We start from the raw sequence: 22,869 nt of genomic DNA, 5'->3' as shown, positions 1-22,869 counted from the left end.
TTCTTCTTGGCGTCAGATACCTGAGTTTCAGATAGCTGGAGTGCTGCCATCATTTTGAAATTATAATATTAATATTATTTGTAGTTTTACTCCTGTTCCATTTTTATTCATACATTAACTCCTTTTTCAATTTTGTTTATTTTGGAGGTTCCTCAAGTAGATGCTGTAGTTCTAAATTATCTTTTTAGAAATTCAGCCACTTAGAGAGAGAAGCACAAAACATGGAGTTATATTATTTTGAATACAAATAAGAAGTAGGTGCCCAGCCAGGAGTGGGCATGGTTCATGCTGAATGAATCCACTGGAGTCTGTCAGTCACCTCATATGTTGGTCACTGAAATTATTTTTAATCCTTTCTCTTTTGAGTCTTAGGGGAATGCTTAAAAAACTACACACCAAGATAAACAAATACTACTGCTTTGTGGATTCTCCTTGTCCACTCAAGCAAATTATTGTAATAACTTTATGAAAACTTTCTGTATAGTTCTTGGATTTAAAGCAACAATTAGGCACTTATTTCCATTTTCTTTAGTAGCTTTTGTATTCCTTTTGCTGCCCAGAGGGTATGTTTTTATCCAAGCAGGTAAGAGAGGAGTGCAGCTCAGACCACAGAACTGGAAACCAAGGGAATGTTAAAGGTTTGGGATAAAAAAATATAAACTGAGATAAATGTAAATATACAGCTTACTGAAATTGCTTTTTCCTTATCTGATGAACCAGTGAGTTAAGATGATGACTCAATTAAGGGAAGACTGGTTTTTCTTTTCTTGACTTTTCTTGGGGGTTGAGGTCAAACTCTGTTGGCAGATGGTGTTTGCAGATCTGAAGGCTGTTTGCTCTTTTAGTGAACTGTGGCTCTGGGAGCACAAAAGTGGACCAGTGGCAGGACAACTGATCCTTGAATAATGTGCCAAAGTCGGATTTTAATGAGATTTTTGGCTACCTTTTTTTAAAAACACATTTCAGAAAATCACCCTTCCCTTCTGCAGAAAATCAAATGAAAAAATAGTTAAACTTTCCAGCAGGTTGCTGGGAAAGCAGTGGAGTGGACAGATGATGGGCAGTGGGGTCTGTCTCAGGAGGCTTCTGCCTTGTGGAAAATGTACCCCAAGCACCATGGAGTGAGACCAGGAGCCTCTCAAAGGGTCTTACTTAACTGTTGAAATGTCAGATTAGAGATGTCAACAACATTTTATTTCAAAGGGGAAATGTGTTTAAGAAATTCATAAGAAAACCTCTACAACTAATTTTACTTGGTTTGATACTTTTGATCTATTTTTGTGTCTTTTCATAAAACAGACTGGGACACTGTTATTATCTTTGTGTTTGATGGTTAGGTAGCAAGGTAGGTAGGTAAAAATCAGTGATTCTTAAAATTAAAAGTAGATTATAAAACTCGGTGACATGTCTTTTGGGACACTAAACAAATAACATCACATATATAAATAGTTTTAACATAATTCAAAGATGTCATAGACAATAATTTCATGCTTAATTACATTAACTGTCATAGCAAACTAATGTAACCTTTGAAATAGTCTTTTAAAAAGGCCAGAGCACCGGGCATGGTGGCGCATGCCTGTAATCCCAGCACTTTGGGAGGCCCAGGTGGGTGGATCACCTGAGGTCAGGAGTTCAAGACCAGCCTGAATAACATGTTGAAACCCTATCTCTACTAAATACAAAAAAATTAGCCAGGCATGGTGGCGCGTGCCTGTAATCCCAGCTACTTGGGAGGCTGAGGCGGGAGAATCATTTGAACCCAGGAGGCAGAGGTTGCAGTGAGCCGAGATCATGCCATTGCACTCCAGCCTGGGCGACAAGAGTGAAACTCTGTCTAAAAATATATATATATAAAATAAAATAAAAAGGTCAAAGCAGGTTGTGTAGAATTCTAACAAATTTTCTTGCCAGTGTTATGTATATTTGAGCATAAGGTTTATTTAACTGTAAACAAAATGTGATGAGGAACCAAACAGTTATCTTTCCATGATACCAATAATAATTCAGAATTAAATGCCAACTATTTAATAATCAGTGGTAGGTATTCAATATATAATAAGTGCTAATTCAGGAAATATATTTGCTATTGAATGAACAAGTAGAATGCACTTACATATTCCAGAATGTACTGATTTTGAAAGAAAAAGTGTTCTTTACTGGTATTCATGATTCTGTAGTATATTAATAAATCATTTGGAGATTTTAGAATGACAAGCAAATCCTTATCTTTTGTAGAAGCTATGGTGAGTTATCTATGTATGCAATATATTGTCTTTGTTGATCTCCATAGAATCATGTAATTTAATTTATTTTTGGAACTCACATATATGTTATTAACAAATATAAATCTTATTTTGTTAAAAATGCCCCCACATTTATTATTGAAGTATATTCAAAATATATTCAAGATTTGATACATTAGTTTAGCCATTCAGCTGATGTTGAGATTGCAGCAACCTCAGCCCACAAAAACATAAATCTGAGGTGGAGTGTATTCATCCATTTTCATACTGCTTTGAAGAAATACCTGAGACTGGGTAATTTATAAAGAAAAAGAGGTTTAAGGGACTCACAGTTCCACATGGCTGGGAGGCGAGGGAGGAGCAAAGGCACGTCTTAACATGGCTGAAGGCAAGAGAGTGTGTGTAGGGGAACTGCCCTTTATAAAACCATCAGATCTCATGAGACTTATTCACTGTCACTAGAACAGCACCAAAAAACCTGCCCCCATGATTCAGTTACCTTCCATCAGGTATCTCCCATGACACATGGGAATTATGGGAGCTACAGTTAAGATGAGATTTGGCTGGGGACACAGCCAAACCATATCATGGAACAAAATAAAGGGGTCTTTGCATGTCAGAAATAGTTCCAGATACCAGCAAGACAGACAGTTTCTTGAGTTGGACTTATTTTCAGCTTTCTTAGCATCTGTTATATGGTAAATAGTGGGCGCATCCCCATTGAAAACAATGTGAAAGGAGAAAAGGGAAAAAATAGTGGAGAAGGCAGCAGCACGCTGAAGACTGGTGCATGCTTGTGCGTGTAAAGTTCAGATGGAATCTGCTATGCTTTCTATAATCTCCTACTTTCTCACTGTATTCAGCAGGGGAGACCCTTTTTATCTTGGCAATAATATTTCCCATAGTTCGTCCTCTCCCTAACCGTGTGCAGGCAAGGCTTACCTGCTCACTCCTTCCCACTGTTGCCTTCTTTATCCTCTCTGAGTCAGAGTTCTGAGCCTGTCGCAGATCCAGTATAAAACTCCACCTTCTCCATATCAGTTCACGTTGATCCCTTCTTCTCCAGACCTCCTGCCTCCTTCCTTCATTCATTAATAGAGAAGCTGCTGCATGTCAAAACTATAGGTGCCGGGTGCTACAAGGGATATGAGACTGATAGGGTAACTGGGAAGGTAAAACATCCACAGAAAATTTAATACACAGAACTCAGATAAAGAATGGCAGGGGATAGGAGGGGAGGGATTTCCCTGTGGCTGGAGTATTCAGGGCCGACTTTCAGAGGTGACTTTTGGGAAAGCCTTGACTGATATGTAGCATTTGGCTTCTAGATAGCATATATGAAAGGCTTAGATTCTGATCAAAGACTGAGATTAAAATATACTGTGACCAGGGAGGGAAGAATTTGTTTCTCAACTTTTGCAATCTCAAAAATTGAAAAAAAAAACAAAAAAACCAGAACAGTGATGTGAAATCAGTTAAGAAAACATGCTTCATCTGAACTTTGTCTCCTTGTTGAAAAGTTACATATTTTGTATTAAGCCCTCTACAAAATACTTGAGGACACTGAGCACCTAAGGATGGAAAAAGAGTGAAGGAAATGAGACAGGAAACTAGAGTGGCCATAGAGTTGATTCCCTAAATCAGGACTTGTTTGAGAGTAAAATGAGGATAACTAATGTACTTTAAATTATATAATTTTATCAAAATACTATTTTATTATCTGACAAATTGTTTTTATTATATAGTGGTCCTATATACTAGTTCTAGTCAAAAATTTTAAAAATAAAGTTATTTGTAAAATATATAAAAGGTTTACGTACATTGAAGCAAAAATTTTCTTATCACTTATGTGAATATTAAAAAGTGCATGTGCAAAATAGTACTGGAACATATTCACGTATTTTAATGTTAATTCTATATCTATCTCTAATGCCGGAATTAGTGGTACTTTTCTGAAGAATACATCTTCTTTCAATGTGGTCGTACTCTTAATTTTTTCTATAATATTGCTTGTAATCTTTAGAGTTATGGTTTCATTTTTTGACTATTAAATTTGAAATTGTTGACATCAGCAGTTGACTCTTCTGTGTAGATCATAATTTTTTTAATTAAGAAAACACTCTCAAGTGTTGAACTATCATTGTAGAGTAAATTCTAAGTGGAGGATATCGTAAATTCTTTTTTGTCTTGGCATTGACATGTAAATGTTAACATATGTGAATAATTCAGCCCACGATTTTCACAGGTTCTATGTCTTTACCTCCTTTCAAAATACTTTCTTTAGTAAATACTTTGACAAATTTATTAACATTTATAAGACAAGACTTATCAAGTTGTGTTCGTTTATGATTCTTTTAAATGTTTTCCAGTACTTAGATACATCAAAATTATAGGACTTCTCAATTCCATCCTATTGTTACAGAATATAAATTTAATCAAGATAGGAAGACCCTCAAAAGATCTTTCTCATAAGTTCAGATATTCCAAATAATAATTACAGAATTTCATTTGTACATTTTAACTCTCATCATTGAATCTGTTTAATTCCTTAGTGTCTTCCTGTTTTCAGGCTTACTTTTCAATTAATTTCAGTCTGCAAAAAGCTTCAAAAATAGATGGTAGCTTTTATATGGTTCCCACTGTTGAGTTATTTGATTAAAATTTTCCAACTGATTTTGAACAAAATGTAATGAAAGCTTAGAAGACTAGTTTACAAAAAAAAAAAAAATAGGACATTTACAATGATTTGCCAAGTAGTTCTTCAAAGGCTCAAAGATTTCCAAAATCTGAATGGTGATAAGCCACAAAGAGAGAAAATGACTATTGCAAAAATGTTTAGATAATGTAATTATGTGTGTCAATATATTTGAAATTTTGACAGCATTTCAGTCTGCAGAATATTAAAGTGTATTTGGATTCAGTTATATGTGCCACCAATTCCAGTGTGTTTCTACTTCACAGATTTCTTAATTTGGTAAAAATATAATTTTTACTACAACACTTTATTCTTTTATTTTTCACAGAATTTATAATAGCATTCATAATAATAATATTGTATGTTTTATCTTTGACAGAATGAACTTCCTGAACGTTGATTCCATTCAGTGGATGGGAAAAAAACAAACCATTGCTGGAACTGATGCAACTGTTTATTTTTTTTTTTTGAAGCATCTCATTGCATTGATATAAAACTAGCCTCATTTACCTTTTTGAAGTTCTTTCTCTGCTAGTGCAGGCAATATACACAGCTCTCATTTCACTCTTTGCATTTGTACAAGATAATCTATAATAAAATTTTGTGCAGAATTAATTTGGAACAAGTCTCTTGACCTAAGAAAAAAGTCATGTTTCACAGGTGGTATGTAAGTAAGCCTTCTGCAGCTGCATGAGTAAAATTGTAGACTCTGAAGAATACAGTTGTCTTAAAAGACATAGTTTCTGTTGCTTCTTCCGGAGATTTATATTTTCTGGTTTTCATGCGGCTAATGATACCACTGTAGGGCACCATGGTATCACTTTAGGGCACCATGGTGCACCATGATGGAGGATAATACTGAGAAGCTTTTTTTAAAAAAAATAAAATAAAAACGAAGATGGTATAGTGTTCCCGTGTAACCTGTACTCACTTTTCCTTATTTATTAATATCTTGCTTTAGTGCAGTACAATTGTTACAATTAATGAACTGATTATTGATTCACTATTATTAACTAAAGTCCATATTCGGATTTCCTCAGTTTCTCCCTAAAGTCCCTTTTTTGTTGTTGTTCCAGCATCCATTTAGGACACCATGTTCCATTTTGTTGTCATGTCTCCTTATGCTCCTCTTGGCTATGACAGTTCACCATTTGGAGCAGTTATGCATTTATCTACTTTCGAGGTTATTGCTGCCAGAAGAGTTTACTGCTAAATATAAAAGCATTGCCATCCAATAAAATAACTAGATATACATTTAAACCATATAAAAAAGGTCAACTCACTGTAGCAAGAGCATCCGAGGTACTCTACATTGCTCTGAGGCAGGTCTATCCAACTTCTGTTTTCTGTACATATTTCATGTGCACTATGCTTGTAATTTTCCCATTTCCCACTGACTTGACCACACGGCTGCCTGGCAGCATTTTGCACATCTTGCAGATAGGAGCACAACTGGCTGACTTTCCAGGTGGTTGGCCGAGGCAGCTGCTTCCAATCTTTCTCCACCACCATCTGAGTCCTGAAGGAGTTTTCTGTCTCCAGCTTCTCTTGTCCAAGCTTAATTTGTTTTATCAGTGAGTGTGAGTGTTCTGCTTCCTGCCCCTGAAAGGAAAGTTTTGGTTACATTGTGTCTGGAAAAGGTCAGGAAAGGAGAGATGGGTTTATTCCTGATTATCTTCTGATTTAGCCACGTATTATTCTATCTTTTCACTGAATGGATGTCTCACACACTAACAGGTGAAAGTGGAGATACAACAAATTCACCCTGGATTATTTTAATGCAACTGTTAATAAGTTTAAATGTACAGTTGGTACACAGTTTAATAATAGGTAATACATGTTAATGCAACTTGTTGATTAAAATGAAAGGGAAATTCTAGTTAGATGCTTCATGTGGACAGGATATAGGACAACGAACATAAACTGGGACTGTCTTAAATCTGGGAAGGTGACAGATGTCACCTAAAGAGAAATTTTACATAAAAATTGATATTGTATTCCTTTTTTTCTTCTCAGCTCCTTTTTTTGCCAAAGTAGAAATATTTTTTTCCATGAAAAATAACTATAATATACCTACTTGCACTAACACTACTAGATTATGCCTACATTTAACTTCACTCAGGTTAAGTTGATAGAAGTACGGGGAGAGCAAATGTGCACTGCAAGACAGGTGCTCTTAAATAAAGAGCTGCATATTCTTACATATACGTGTACACACATATAGCACATACATACTGTAATGTCAACAGAATGAACTTCTGTGTATGAAAAAGTTTGATCTGGACCTGGGACACGATGTGAATAAAAGCCTGTTCATCTGAGTGTGGAAGGGTGAGGTCTGCGTTGCCCCATGCACATTGCTAAGCTCAGGGCCTTATGTTAATAGATGGTAACGGGTCAGCACAGCAAGGCTCATCTATCTCTGTGCCTATTAGTGTAAATAAAGTTTTATTGAAACACAGCCAAACTTATTCATTTATGCATTGTCTAGGCTGCTTTCACACTGCAGTGATAGGGCTAAATAGTTGCAGCAGAGATAGTATGTCCTGCAAAGCCTAAAGTATTTTCTACCTGGTGCTTCACAGAAAAGATATTATGTACCCAGGGACTATAACTTTTGCAGACTGACCTTGAACATGACCTAATTTAATTGTCCCTTTTCAGTTCCCAGAGTACTGCCACCCGTAAGACATTTCTGTCCATGGAGCTCCCATACTACAGGATTTTCTTCCTTTGAGCCCTTTATGAAACACTACCCAGACATATACAGGAGACAACCATCTACTTCTTTTTAACCCAGTTGGGGAGTGGGGTTAAGAATAATAATGGATGGAAACAATGGCTGGCACTTACTGATTAGCAACATTGTACCATGCACTGTACCTCACAGCTACCCTTTGCTACCCTTAGGTGATAGGTTATATTGTTATACCCACTTTATGGTTGAAGAAGCTGAAGCTGGAGAGATAAAGTGTTTGGCTCTGAGTCATAAAGCAGATGTGGTGGAGGAAGCATTTAAATCTACCCAGGCCATTCCACTTATCCTGTGCTGTATTCATTTATGACTGCAGAAGCCCTAGTTGTTTTGAGGCTGTGCTTGCAGTAAACCTTCAGCACGATGCTTCCTGCTGTTTCTATCTTCCTGCCTCCATTGGTGAACTCCCAGTGACTAAATATCAGTGATTGAAAATAGGAAGCAATTTGTAATCTGGATTGTTCCTAGACATTGAATGAATCTGGTTAACTCTCATCTTCCAGGAAATTTCCATTTTAATACCTTTTGGGGAATGTTATAAGAATAGGTACTTAGGTAAGTAATATTTCTCAAGATGACACAACCCAGAAAGAATTTTACCTGCAGGAGATGTGTGTGGTTAAGGGGCCCTGGGTGAGGCATTTCTGGTTTAAAATGTAAATTAGAAACTCCTCTGATCAGACAACAGCAAAACTGAAGCCAGAGAAGCCTCAGCCCCTGGACCAGGTTGTCTTTCCAAGTCTCCTGGTTGCTGTGGCCAAGTTGAGGAGACCATTGTTTGTTTTCTCTAGATTGGAGAGCTGGATAGCCATTCTGTATGCAGATTGAGACCACAGCCAATCGTAAGCAGCTCTATTAGTGGGAGGAGGTCATCCTGTCTAGAAAGCAAGACTTAAACTTTAGAAAGGGAATTAATATTGCTCTGTTCTAGTAGCATAGCTGGATTTGGCCCTTAGAATTTATTTTCTAGTTAATTTGGGGTTTATTCTGGAAGCATGCATACTATGTAATAAAAATATGTTTTTAGAAGAGTACTTTTTATTTAACTCGTATGGGAGAAAAAGGATAAACCTTTGCACTTACTGACTAGACAACTGTGATTCGTTCAGGGCATCGAACGAAGTAGGTTAACTGGTATTACATTAGTAAGAACATATTCCTTGTTCTTACCCAAAAAGAGAAATAATTATACTATCAGATTTTAGTTGTCTATAATTTTACCCGTTCTAGAGTCAAAGCTGGTGACAAATCCTGAAGTTCTACATTTCTGGATTAAATGATAATGGCCTTAGATTTATTTTTATCTCTGCACATTTATTTCAAAATCCTTTGTTTAATTCCTTGCTTCAGCCAAAACTGTGAAAATGCAAACTCGATCGTGTCATCTCTTGCTTTAAATCTTGCCATGGCTTCCCATCCTTTCGGGACATCCCTGCCGACCCCTTCAGTGTGCTTTCGGTCCTTGAGGATGTGCTCATTGGGCTCCCGCTAACTTCTCCAGCTCCAGCTTTCCTGCCTGAGGCTGTGCACAGCCTGTGGCTATTGATGCCTGTAAGAGACCACCCCCTACTGTACCCCCTTTCTGCCTAGTTGACATCTGTGCATGCTTCAGGGAATACCCCAAGGACTGGTCATATTCACCTGTTCTATGCTGTCAGTGCATCTTGTACTTAATCTTCACAGAACTTTTCAGTCACGTGTGAGCTTTATGTAGGAAGGAATTCGGTTGGCTTCCTAGCATTTTATTTTCAAAATCTCTCATGGTGCCCCTTGGATTGCATGCATGTTTTAATGTCTCATGTTCAGATGCTAGGATCTTAGCATCAGTGTTCTTGTGGCATTCCTTAGTATAAAATGATGAAGACATTGGCATTTATTACTGTGTGCTTTTGTTTACAAAAACTGGGTTTTAGATGCATAAAACATACAGTTTGAGTAATTTAGCTCCCTATTTTAATGCTTAAATCAGCATGACTTGGGATCTAAGGGCCAGTTTTCGTAAGCACCCTACTGGATCACTGTGTTTCTTAATGTGGAGTGAAGTTGTCTGTACTTAACTGGTTCCCAGAGATGTCCTGAGATCAGTGGTGTCCAAGCATTCTACATACCAGCCCTACTGCATTCCAGATATATAAACATAAATATATATGTGATCTTCTGAGTAAAATGTTAATCTTATGAAAATGCGTGCGTGACCTTTAAAAAGTTTTATACATCTTAGGTATACTTGTTTTTTCTTCAAGTACATATGATTTCCCTCTCAGCTTCAATGGGAATATTTGCTATTTAAGGTTCTTATTTCCCAGGGATCATTTAAAAATTTTAAGTTGTAAAGTTTTCATCAATAATTAGCCATTGCTATTGTCGTTCATACAAATCATCATATAATTTATTGAACAAGAAGATAAATGACATCTAAAACATTGATAATTCAAGGTACATTTTTCTCTAATTGCATTTCACTTGATATCTTCAGACACAAATTAGGTATATTAGTGTTGGTTGCTCTCTCAGCACAGATGCAGAGACTTCTTTTGTCTTGACTGACTGATGATTATGACTTGATCCTTAATCTTTCTTTACCTAGTGTTTGCCAAGTACACCTGTAAACAGATCTGCATGGTATTTGAGAGTGCAAGTGTAATTGCTTTTGATGAGACCCTGGGTCCTTCATGAATTCAAAATGCTTTCAAGCCTTGTCACTACTGGTCACCCTTCTCAGCACTCACTTGTGCCAACTGGGTCAGGCCCAGAAGAAAACAGAGTTGTGTGTGTGGCCATTGTATCGTTTTTGCTTGTTTAACCTTTGACGTCAGAAGGTAGGTCACAGGAAGAGGCCAGTAACTACTACACTTTTGTGAGGGAACAAAAGATTATCTTGGCATCAAGTAATGGTGCCAAGTTTATTGAGTTGAGAAATCCACAGGTATTTAGCTGCCCAGGCAAGGCACAGAATATAAATCTTACGTAGAGGGACCAGGTATTACCTTTTGCTATGATGAAGTATTTTTTGTTTTGTTGTGTTTTTCCTTTTTCTATCAGTTGTGAGAATTGCCAAGAGTGTTATGTTACAGTCTCTCGGCATAACCCAGAAGGTGCATCATTTCCACAGTATAGACCAAGCGAAGCATACAGGCAGATGGGGGCAGGGATGGAAGGCGGGACTGTGCCCACTGCATGTAATAGTCCTTCCCCCAGATAGCTTTAAGTAAACTAAATTGTAGAAGGTTATCTCATTTTTATCTTATTCATGCTTTCATTCTTTTAAGGAGTCCTCTTGTAACGTGGGTAATCCTTGTAGCAATAAAACATGTCCTCTTCCAAAGTAATTTTTAAAAAATCTTGTTATATTACATTTTCCTAAATGGAGGTATGTACTTAAGACCCCTGAAAACTGGCTTAGCACTTACTTTTGGCGTGAAGAGCTTGTTCTTCCCTGGAGAGCCCAGCTCTGGAGCCAGGTGGCTTGCGTGGGAATCCTAGCTCTGCTAAAGGGACATACTTGCCTAAGTCTCCTCCTCAGTAAATAGGATACTAGTGATAACATCTTCATGGAGTTGTCATGAGAATTAAATGAATAATATATGTAAAGGCTTAAATCAGCACCTGGACTACATATATAAGGTGATCAATAAATGTCTACTTTGGTAAATGAATGCTTCAAGATAGCTTTTTGTTCCCTTCTAAAAAAGAGTTACGGGTAGTGATTGTTAAGACTTTCCTGATCATAAATGTTTTATTACATACTTAATATGTGAAGCTATCAAGTAAGGAGGTAAGGAAGTATGTTAATAAGGAAGAAGATGATAAAATACCCAAATAGGAAACAATAATGCCAACTTTCTAAGCTTAAGCTGACTGTAACAAAGAACTGGCTTTGTAACAAAGAACAAGTCTTACTGGCCTCATGCAATGCAAACATTTTTTTCTTATGTATCTGACAGATCAAGGTGGTCAGGTAGCTCTCCTGAGCAGTTTTCCACCATGTGGTGATTCAGGGATCCAAGCACATTCTATCACGAGGCTTAGCCATATTGGAGTTTTTCACTTCAGTGATGAGGATGAGGGAGAAAGTGGGAGAGAGTGAAAAGAGGGAGAAAGGTGGAAAAGGGAGAAAGAAGGAGAAGGTGGAAAGGGGAGAGAGAGAAATTGAGAAAGTGAGAAAGAAAGAAAAAAGAAAGAAAATGTGCTGAAGATTTTGTAACCGATTTTAGAGGTCAAGCCTGGATGTGGCAAACACATACCATTTCTGTACCCACTCCATTTTCTAGAACTAGTCACATGACTCCAACCTACTGGCCAAGGGTTCTGGGGAATCAGATCTCCCTGTGTGCCCTGTAATGCAAAGCAAGATAGTTGAGTTTCCGTGGTGGAGTCCTGGCACAACAGTTAACCATGTGACATATTTTCTGTTAGTGGCAGACATTTCCTGTAATTATTCTATTTGTATACTTCACTGTAAACTATTTTTGAAATTCTCTGTAATGAATTCCAGGACCAACACATGACCCAAGAATTTACAAATCATTATGTTTCTTTCTCATTTTAGAAATTTGCAGAAAGTGAGGGAATCTACTGAGATGTGTACTTCTGAACATTTTGATGTTGTACAGATAGCCAGCAAACAAGGACTCTAGGTGACAGTATCTTTTTTTTTTTTTTTTTTTTCTAGTGACGGAGTCTCACTCTGTCACCCAGGCTGGAGTGTGCAGTAACACAATCTCGGCTCACTGCAATCTCTGCCTCCTGGGTTCAAGCAATTCTCCTGTCTCAGCCTCCTGAGTAGCTGGGATTACAGGCGCCCACCACCATGCCTGGCTAATTTCTGTATTTTTAGTAGAGATAGGGTTTCACCATATTGGTCAGGCTGGTCTCGAACTCCTGACCTCAGGTGATCTACCCACCAAAGTGCTGGGATTATAGGTGTGAGCCACCACATCCCCCACCTCGGTGACAGTATCTTAATGACCCCCTGACAGGCAGGATTCTATTACAGAGCAGATTTTTATGCTTTGCACCTTCCTGGTAGTCAGTAAATGACAAAGGCAAAGAAGTTAATGATCCGTTGAAATTATGTCAGACAATCTAAGAGTAGAGATTTTTCTTTCACTGCCCCGTAATAAATATGGCTTACTATTGCACCAGAATTTGTACTCAGTTCTGATGGGAAAGATAATGGCAGTTTTCTGTGTCTTATACCACCAAATAAAGAGACTTACTACTGCAGGTTTATTAATAATATTTTCCTTGAGCAATTCTTTTGAATCATGATTGGCCTCTGTACAGATCAAGCAGTTTGTTTATAAGAGCAAGCCTGGGGCCAAGCACGGTGGCACACGCCTGTAATCCCAGCACTTTGGGAGGGTGAGGTGGGTGGATCACCTGAGGTCAGGAGTTTGAGACCAGCATGGTGTCAGAGACATGGTGAAACCCCGTCCCTACTAAAAATACAAAAAACAAAAACAAAATTAGTTGGGTGTGGTGGTGGGTGCCTGTAATCTCAGCTACTCGGGAGGCTGAGGTAGGAGAATCTCTTGAACCTGGGAGGTGGAGGTTGCAGTGAGCCAAGATCACGCCACTGCACTCCAGCCTGGGTGACAGAGCCCTGCACTCCAGCCTGGGTGACAGAGCGAGACTCAGTCTCAAAAAAAAAAAAAAAAAAAAGGCAAGGCTGGGAGAGTTTACAGCCACATGGACACACCTTGGGGCCAGGCTTAACTAAGCTTCAGAGTTAATGTGTACCTTACGTTTTTCAGTGTTTCCTAGGTCTGTGGATTGATTTTGAATTCCATTTCTTCTGCCAGAGTTTAGCTATTTAACACATAGGGAGGCAATATGATTTTATGGTTGATCAGGTGGCCCGCAGCGTGAGACTGAGTTTGAATCCTTATTCTGCCACTTAACCACCATGTTACCATGGGTCCTATATGGTATTTGTTTGCTAGGGCTGCCTAGGTATTTGTGGTAAGAAGCATCACAAACTGGGTGGCTTAAATAACACAAGTTTATTTTCTCACAGTTCTGGAGGCTAGAAGTCTGAGATGACTGTGTCAGCAGGGTTGGTTTCTTCTGGGGCCTGTCTCCTTGACTTGCAGATGGCTGTCTTCTCCTGTGTCTTTTCATGATCTTCTCTGTGTGTGTGTCTGGGTTCATATCTCTTTTTATAAGGTGACCAGTAAGATTGGATTAGGAGCTACTCTAATGACCACATTTTAACTTATTTACCTCTTTAAAAAGACCCATTTCCAAATATAGTCACATTCTGAAGTACTGAGATAATAAAGATACTTCATGATGTTGTGGTGAGCATTTGAAGAGAGGATACATATACATTTTCCTCACACATTACCAGGAATATGGTGATTACTGGCTACATATAACTATTTTTATTACAATTATAAATTGTATTCTATCTGACTGTCTTCTTTTCCAGTTGTGAGATGGCTGTCTGCATGGCTTTTCAATTACGGAGGCCTGGGATTATTGTCATCTTTCTTGAGCCCTCATAGCATCTTAAAATGCTGCCTTCAACAGAGTAATAGGGCAAAAGCCCAAGGAATGTTGATCAAGTGGGTGGGTATGAATTTTGTGCTCAGGATTTCTGAGTGGTCTTCTGTGGCTGTTGCTTTGGTGTCGCTGTGGTGTCACACCATAGATGGCTGTGAAATGCTCTCAGACTTCTTGGTTCCTGGAGTGGCCTGCCCAAAAACTAGACAAGCACCTGGAGAAGAGTAATGTCATGTCAGGGGCAGGAGACAGAAGTCGTTGTGCATTGTCAGGGGAGAAACTGTAAAATCACAGAACCAGATCACCAAACGTAAGAATTATCCAAACATTGGAGGTGATTTTTAAATCAGGCAGTGTGTCAAAGTGATTGGCATTCCTGCAATTATTAGCTATCCCCAACATTTCTGGACTTAATGAGAATTGATAGAGTTATTTGATGCTGGTATTATGGTAAGTTATCTCATGCCCAAAGAATTGACTGTTCTCTAAATTTTTGGTATTTCTTGTTTCAACTGGTATAAATGTTCTTTGCTTTAAAAAGTGTTGCTACTGTCACAACCTGGTCACAGCCTTTGTTAAATACTAGCAAGCAAGGATCCACTAGGATCAGAAGAAGAAGGCCAGATTGCAGTCTCTGATATAAGCTGTCCAAGGAGGCCAATATGCAGCCCATCAATCTGGAGAAGCATGGATACGCTGGGGAATAGTGTGCTTATTAAGTCTACACCTGGTTATAGCATCCATCCATAGCAGATGAGTTACATAGGCTTCATTAACTAGACACAAAGGGTATATTATTCATAGATCATGCTAGATTTCTGTCAGTGAATCAGCTCTTAAACTGTGAGTCACGGACACCACCAACTTCACCAACTAGCTCCTTTATCCTCTTTCAGATCAGCTACTGAATCTGGTTAATTTTTCTTTTGAAATACCTCTGAAAATGTTTATCTTTTAGTAAAAGATTTTAAATAATAACTACGAGGACTGTCACAAATAAATAGTGTGATACAATAAGAAATATGTAGTTGGTCTTTGTCCCATCTTCCTGGAATACAGCTCCTAAAACCCTTGGAATCTCCAGAGTGATGAGTGTCTTTTGTATGGTAGTGAGAAGGCTGGTAGCTGGGGGCCCCTAGACCTTCAGGATGGGGGCTGGACATGATTAAGATTAAGAAAGACTGACATGATTAGAAGGTTGGAACTTTCAGCCCCATCCCTGACCTCTGGGGAGGAGAGAGAAGCTGAAGATTGAGGTAATCACCATTGGCCAGTGATGTAATCTCTCATGTCTGTGCAGTGCAATCACCATAAAACCCCCAAAACAATAGTGTTTGTAGAGCTGCTGGGTTGATGAACATACCGAGGAGCTGGGAGGGTGTTGTTCTGTGCACCCACACTCTGCTTCCATACCTTGCCCAAAGCATCTCTTCCATTTGGCCATCGTGAGTTATGTTCTTTATGATAAACTGGTAAACCTAAGTCAAGTGTTTTCCTAAGTTCTGTGAGCCATTTAAGCAAAGCATGGAACTGAAGAGGGGGTCACGGGAACCCCTGATTTATAGGTGATTTGTCAGAAGTGTAGGTGGCAACCTGGAACTTGTGACTGGCATCTAAGTGGGGAGCAGTCTTGTGGGACTGATCCCTTAACCTGTGGGGTCTGTGCTAACTCTGGGTAGTGTCAGAATGAAATTGGATTGTTAGACACTCAGTTGGTATCTGAAATGTTGGAGAATTGGTTGGTATGATGAAAAAATCCACACATTTGGTGTCAGGAAAATTGTGACTGACATCAATGCAAATATATATAAAAATGTGAATTTATATGAAGTTATTTTTAGCCGACCATAACATAGTAGGTATATTCATTGCTGTGGTTTGGCTGTGTCCCCACTCAGATCTCATCTTGAATGGTTATCCCCATAATCCCCATGTGTCTAGGGAGAGAGCTGTTGGGAGGTGCTTGGATCATGTGGGCGGTTTCCCCCATGCTGTTCTCGTGATAGTGAAAGAGTTCTCAGGAGATCTGATGGTTTAAGGAGGAGCTCTTCCTCCTTCACTCCTCACTCTTCTCTCTCCTGTCACCATGTGAAGAAGATCCTTGCTTCCCCTTCTGCCATGTTTGTAAGTTTCCTGAGGCCTCCCAGTCATGTGAAACTGTGAGTCAGTTAAAACCTCTTTTATGTATAAATTACCCAGTCTTGGGTATTTCTTTATAGCAGTGTGAAAATGGACTAATACACCCACCGTTATGACCATAAAGGCTGAAACATGTCTTATCAGGGGTGGGTGAAACATGGAATTAAGTAACTGATTGAATGTTACCTAATTTTTCTGTAAATTTATATATCTTTCTATTAAAATTAAAAAATACACAGCAGGAACAACAACAAAATCCTTCCTTATTAGTCCCTTGCTGTGCATTTTCACTGTCCTCGCAGGCCCCATCTCCTATTATGGGAAAAACCCAACCATATCTCCTGACTGCTGTCTTCCCTTCCTTCCGTTCATTCTGTGATTGCTGGTTTTTCTTTCCTTAGTTCTTCATTTATGTTTCTCTTTCTTAAAAGTCCCCGGTAGAGTTGCCTTTAACATTTTATAATTGGTTTAATTTTTTTTTATTTATTTGGCAGAGAAGAGCAAGTTAGTACCTTGTACCAGAACATCAACCTTGTGGAGCCAAGATTAATTCAGCCATATGAACATGTTATAAAGAACTTCATCCGTGAGATCAGACTTCAAAGCACAGAAATGGAAAATTTGGCCATTGCGGTGAAGAGGTATTGAAGTCCTTCCTTTATAAGTGGCCTGTGGGTGCTTTAACTTGCTCTCTGACCTGGGTGGCAAATGGACTGAACTGCATTGTCACGCTATGATATAGGTGGACTTCCTGAGCCTCAGGAGTCTAGAGCTTTCAAAATTAAGCCAGCACTGGAGAAGTAGGTTAGCTACCAATCAATCAGTAGGTCATCATGATCCTATTATATAAACTCTTCAGGATCAATGATGACTTGATACAGAACAATTAAGAGATTTATCTTACATCCAGCTGCTTAAAACACACAGGGAACTTTTATCTAGAGAAGTAGGTGGAACACTATTTGAAGCCTGGCCTTGTTACCTACATGTATGAGACTTTACGAGCAGGTTACTTAATTTCCCTGAGTCTCAATTTCTACAACTGCAAAATGAGGATGAATATCTTCACGTCCTCTGGGTGTTAAGACTTAGTGGATGATGTCATGGGTGAGCCCCGCACATTGCCCACCACATGGTGGGTGCTCACCAGTGCTGCTTTGACTCTCTCTACTCTCTAGCCCTCCTCACTTGGCCCTCCCCCTTTGAACTGAAAGCCAAAGAACTATTAAACTCTTACTCTAATACAGTTCATATAAGCCATAGCTAGCTTACATAGGATATCTTATTGGTGTTAACAGCTATGTCATGCAAAAAAAGACTTTATATGTGTTGCAGTCCAAACGTCAACCTCTTTGCCCCCTGGAAAAACTGCATTCCTTTAGCATGTATTGGGAAAGAGAGGGCATTGTGCTTGTCACAGTTCTTGTGTGTTGTGCCCCACGGATGCCCTTTGCTGTCATGTGCTCCACCAGCAGCTCCCAAGACGCTGTGCACCCTGCTGGTTTCTGCCTGGAGCTTATAGATGCAGCCCTTTTAATAGGAGGCTGCCCTGCCTGCATAGGGGTGGGTGACTTGTCTTCAATTCTGCTGTCTCTTTATCCTTCCCATCCACATGATGCTGAAACTATCTAGTTGAACCTTTGGAGTAACTAAAGGCCATTACAATGTAGAAAAGAAAATATTTTAAATTCTTGGTATGAAATAGGACCTTTCTTATAGTCCTGGAGTCAAGCCAAGGTTGATCTATTCACAAGGGATTTCTTATGAACATTTTTAGTACTTGACTGACCATTTTTCTCTCAAATTAGCCTTCTAGGGGCCTTCCAGGAGGATAAAGGGTGGTCCTCAGAACTCCAAAGTCTATAGAGCATTCTGGAGTGTGGATCAGAGTCCCAGAATTGGTCTCCTTTGAGATGTGACAGGCAGACACACACATTGATTCTTCAGAGCATCCAATAAGTATTAAAACAGACAAACTCATAGGTACACATATACAGACCCACACAGAGATATGTGGGTACACACACATACACATGCCCCCCATCTAAAGATAATACCATGTAAACCTACGAGGGAAAAAAACAGACTGGCATGCTTGATGTTCTCATTACCAGCTAGGCTGCTTTTTCACGGTGGAGTGAGTACATCACATTAATTTGAGCTGTGTTGGTGTCCCCATCCACTCCCTTCTGTGCTGCTGGAGGGATCCAGAGCCAGCCTCTATGCTGAGGTGAAGTCTCCTAAAGTCTCCTTTCTTAGCTACCAAAGACCTCAGGAAGTGTTTAAATGGCTACTTGTAAACCATTCTTTGCATGCTTAGCCATCCATCCTCACCTCTAGTTTTGATTGTGGGAGGGTTTTGGCCATTTTGCTCTGCACTGCACCTGAAGAATGGGTTCCCAGTGTCCTGGTGGGAGCCCTGGACTAGGTCACAGTGGGCAGACATTTCACCAGAAATTAGAAATTGCTGGGGCAAGCAGTCTGTCATTATGCATCACCCTGATTTGCAAAAGAAGAAAAATGTTGCTCAGAAGTGAAAAGGTTAGAGAGAGTCCATTATGGAGCAGTCCCAGATGCTTGGGATTGGATAGCTAGAAGAAGTAGGTGGGAAATGATCATAACAAAGGGAGAAAGGATATGTGCCTTAGCCATTTACAGTCCCAGAGTTGACCAAAAAACCACCAGACATTGCTATGGAGATACACAATTTCTAGACTTCAAATAGCAGGTATTTATAAGCAGAAATGAACTGACTTCCCAAGCTTGGTTAACATAACCTTGGACAGGTTAGAAGATGAGGAAGAAGTAAATAGGAACAGAAGATAATAATGTTACTGAAAATTTTACTTTGGGGTCTTTTTCCTCCCACAATATTTCCTTGGAGTTTTATGTGGAAGTCGAACCAATGCATGAATAAATTGTGTTGTGAGGGAGTAAATAAGTCAAAAGCAGGTCAGTTGCTATAGCAGAGACCCATCAAACTAGAAGACAGAAAATCTTATATTTAAGCCCTATCTTTTATTAATAGCATGTCATTTGTCCAAATGAATCACCTCTAAAACTCATGGTTTAGATGCAAATCAATGTGCTGTCTCCATAGAGATATGATTTATAATTGCACTCCTAACAGAAACAGAATTTTTCTAAAAGGTAACCTTATCTACATTCTAGAACTTTAGGGAACAAATAAGAAATCATGATTGAGATCTTTTTTTCCCTTCTCACTTTAACATATAACATTGTGAGTTTTATATAGTGAAATTTCAAAATTATATCTAACCATCACTTTGCCACGGAGTTCTTTTTTTTAATCCAGGGTTGTAACTCAGTCATGAGAGCAAAAAAAAATTCAGAATTTATTGAGAGCCTCCCAGCACTTTGATATCTTTATTCTTTGCCACAATCTAGTTTAATGTCATTTTATCCAATTTATTCATTTATTTAATATAGTCAGATACCACATCACGATGTTTTGGTCAATAAAGGATTACCTAAATGACAGTGGTCCCATAAGAATATAATCCTATACTTTTACTGTATCTATTCTATGTTTAGATACACAAATACCATTGTGTTACAGTTATTTCCAGTATTCAGTACAGTCCCATGCTGTTCATGTTTCCAGCCTAGGAGCAATATGCTATTCCATATAGCCTAGGTGTGAAGTAGGCTCTACCAGCTAGGTTGGTGTAAATACTCTTTATGATGCTTACACAGTGACAAAAATCTCCTTAAGACACATTTCTCAGAATGTATACTAGTTGTTAAGGAATGCATGACTGTATCTAGTTTTAAAATCATTTTGCACCAAAATGGTCAAATTGCCAGTCTCATCTTATTATGTAGAAGGAATGGGGAATCATTTTGAATGGCGTGTTTCTCTTCATCTGTAATATATAGGGCTTAACGTAGATGAGTCTGAAGTTTCTCTTCATGTTTCAAGTTCAAGAGTATAATGAAAAGATGTGCATCCTTTTGAATTTCAGAGCCCAGGACAAGGCAGCTATGCAGTTGAGTGAGTTGGAAGAGGAAATGGATCAGAGGATTCAGGCTGCAGAACATAAGACACGGAAAGACGTGAGTTTCTGGGTTGGCCATTCATTCAGCAGATCTTTATGAGGTGCTTTCTATGGAGAGGGCCCAGGCACTCTTCTGGGTGTCATGCAGGGGTACAGCAAGTCCAGGTTTCCGCAGAGTCTCCCAGCAAAGGAATTTTTACTGGTGGTGGTTTTTGGGGATGGGGTAAGAAGAAGTAGAAATAATAATCAAATAAGCAAAGCAAATAAGTTCAGATAGTGACAAATGCAGTAAAGAAATAACATGTGCGATAGTGACTGGGAGAGGAGGCTGCTTAGGTTGGGGGTAAGAGGCCTCTTTGAAGGGGTAACATCAGAGATGAGGCCTTGGGAGAAGGCAGAGGCAGCCTTCGTAGAGAAGGTGGCTTGACTTTCCATACCTGTGTCTGCCTACACCTGCTGCCCACTTTAAATCTAGATTAGAGTGAAATTAAAATTCTGTCTTCAAACTTTGATGTTTTATAATGGAATATAGTCATCACTTGGTACCCAAGGGGATTGGTTCCAGGACTCCCCTGCAACCCCGCATACCAAAATCTGCATGCTCAAGTTTTTATACAAATGGTGTATATTTACATACAACCTATGCATATCCTCCAGTATACTTTAAATCATCTCTGGATTACTTATAATACCTAATATTTAACACAATGTAAATGCTTTGTAAAGAGCTGTTACACTGTATTTTTATCTGCATCACTTTTACTGCTTAAAATATTTTCAGTCTTTAGTGGTTGAATTCGCAGATGCAGAACTTGTGGATATGAAGGGCTGATTGTATGCCTTTATTCAGCATTATAGGAACCATTTAAAGTTGAAAGTGATATGTTACCTTCAGTGATTTCCATTGAAGAAATCATTTTTTTATAAAATATTTTTGGGTGATTAATGTTTATTGAAAACAGAAAATAGACAGTGCTAGGTTAAAACTTCCACTTTTGTTTATTCATTTGCCCAGTTAACACTGAGTGGCAGCAAAATAATGTACAAGTGGCTTGAACGTTGGCATCTGGGAGACCTTAGTTTGCATCCTGGCCCAGATCGTATCTAGGTGGCATTGGGAAAATAACTCAACCTCTGAGCCTTTGTTATTCCATCTCTAAAATGGGATAATGCAACCTACCTGCCTTCACAGGGGTTAAACATGATGATCTATATAAAGTGCCTGGCACAGTGCCTGCAATGTAGTGGCTGCACCCTGGTTGTTACTGTCCTGCTGTTTCCTGTGACTCTGTGTATTCTTGATTCCTTTTAGATTCTTCACCTTAAATGGCTTTACCACATATATGCCCTGGGGTGTCTTTGTTGTCCTATCTTCTTATAAAAAGTTTAATAAGAACCTGGACGTCATATTCAACCACATACATGGTTCAAGGTTCATGGTCCAGCTTCAGAGCAATGGATAACTCCTTCTTCAGCTAGCACTTTCCTTTTGGTAAAAAGGAAAGAGTGAAATCATTTTTCTGCCTTTTTTTCTCTCCATCTGCTGTGTTTAATCTGTGCACTCATTCATTCATCAAACACTTATCAAGCACATGTGTTATTCTGTCATCACATCTCATTGCTTCTTCCAGATAAATGCCTCCCAAATTTGTTGCTGGTAATGGGGATATTACCATGGCCCCCACCTTTTAGAACTTCATGTTTTGTTAATTACAGCATCTTCTTTAGTTTCCTTGGCTTCAGTCCGGTGGTGGCAAACCCATGCATCCATAGCATCATTTCTCTATTCCACAGCAATGACACATGTGGCCTGTCAGTCACCACATACATGTGGTCTCCACACCTCAGCATGCCAGTCCAGGACCTCACTGCCAGTTGAGCAGCTTTGGCACTGTGAGGAAACTTGTTTGCCTGTTCATCCCAGTGTCCACCTCACATCTTTCTAAACACAGCTTCTCTGGAATAACATGCCCAGGCCAGTCTAAGATTTTTCCCTCATTTCCTTCCATTCCACACGGCTCCCCAGGGTTCTTCGCCCCCAGCCCTGGCCCAGTGGCCTCACTGTGCCTGACCCTGCTTTGGCTCCAGCTGTTTTCTTTGCCTTGATGATTATCTCCTCACTCCTTTCCTCCTTCCCAAATTCTGCAAAGCTCAGAGGAACCCTCACTTTCTTCTTGATGCCCTGCCCTGCTCCTGTAGCCACATTCACCTCTTCCTGTCCTTGACTCCTATGGCATATATAGCATATATTGCATTGCTTCCGTTAGTTTTTTTTTTTTTAACTGTAACAGCTGTATGAAGGTATAATTGGCATGCAATAAACTGCATATAAAGTACAGTATATGTGAAGTTTGGACATACGTATGCACCATGAAACCATTCCCACAGGCAAGATCGTGGGCATAACTATCCACTCTCGTAGTTTCTTCATGCCCCTTGAAGGCATAACAAGCCTTCCTTCCTCCTTTCTTTGCCCTTTTTGCCAGATAATCATTGTTCTATTTTCTG

At 39.1% G+C, this 22,869-nt stretch overlaps 1 protein-coding gene across 4 annotated transcripts in view; it reads left to right on the top strand.

Moving 5' to 3' along the window:
* The window catches only part of RASEF (RAS and EF-hand domain containing), a 77,131-nt gene that overhangs the window by 13,746 nt on the left and 40,516 nt on the right, over nt 1-22,869 (top strand). For all 4 annotated transcript variants that reach the window (XM_054501631.1, XM_054501633.1, XM_054501635.1 and 1 more), the window contains exons 2-3: nt 16,837-16,983; nt 20,329-20,419. In XM_054501631.1, the coding sequence (XP_054357606.1) occupies nt 16,837-16,983; nt 20,329-20,419 (238 nt within the window). The remainder of the gene's footprint in view (nt 1-16,836; nt 16,984-20,328; nt 20,420-22,869) is intronic.

Source organism: Pongo pygmaeus, chromosome 13 (genome assembly GCF_028885625.2).
Source record: "Pongo pygmaeus isolate AG05252 chromosome 13, NHGRI_mPonPyg2-v2.0_pri, whole genome shotgun sequence".
Taxonomy (NCBI): domain Eukaryota; kingdom Metazoa; phylum Chordata; class Mammalia; order Primates; family Hominidae; genus Pongo; species Pongo pygmaeus.
The sequence above is the reverse complement of the archived record's forward strand: the minus strand, read 5'-3'. Positions and strand labels throughout refer to the sequence as shown.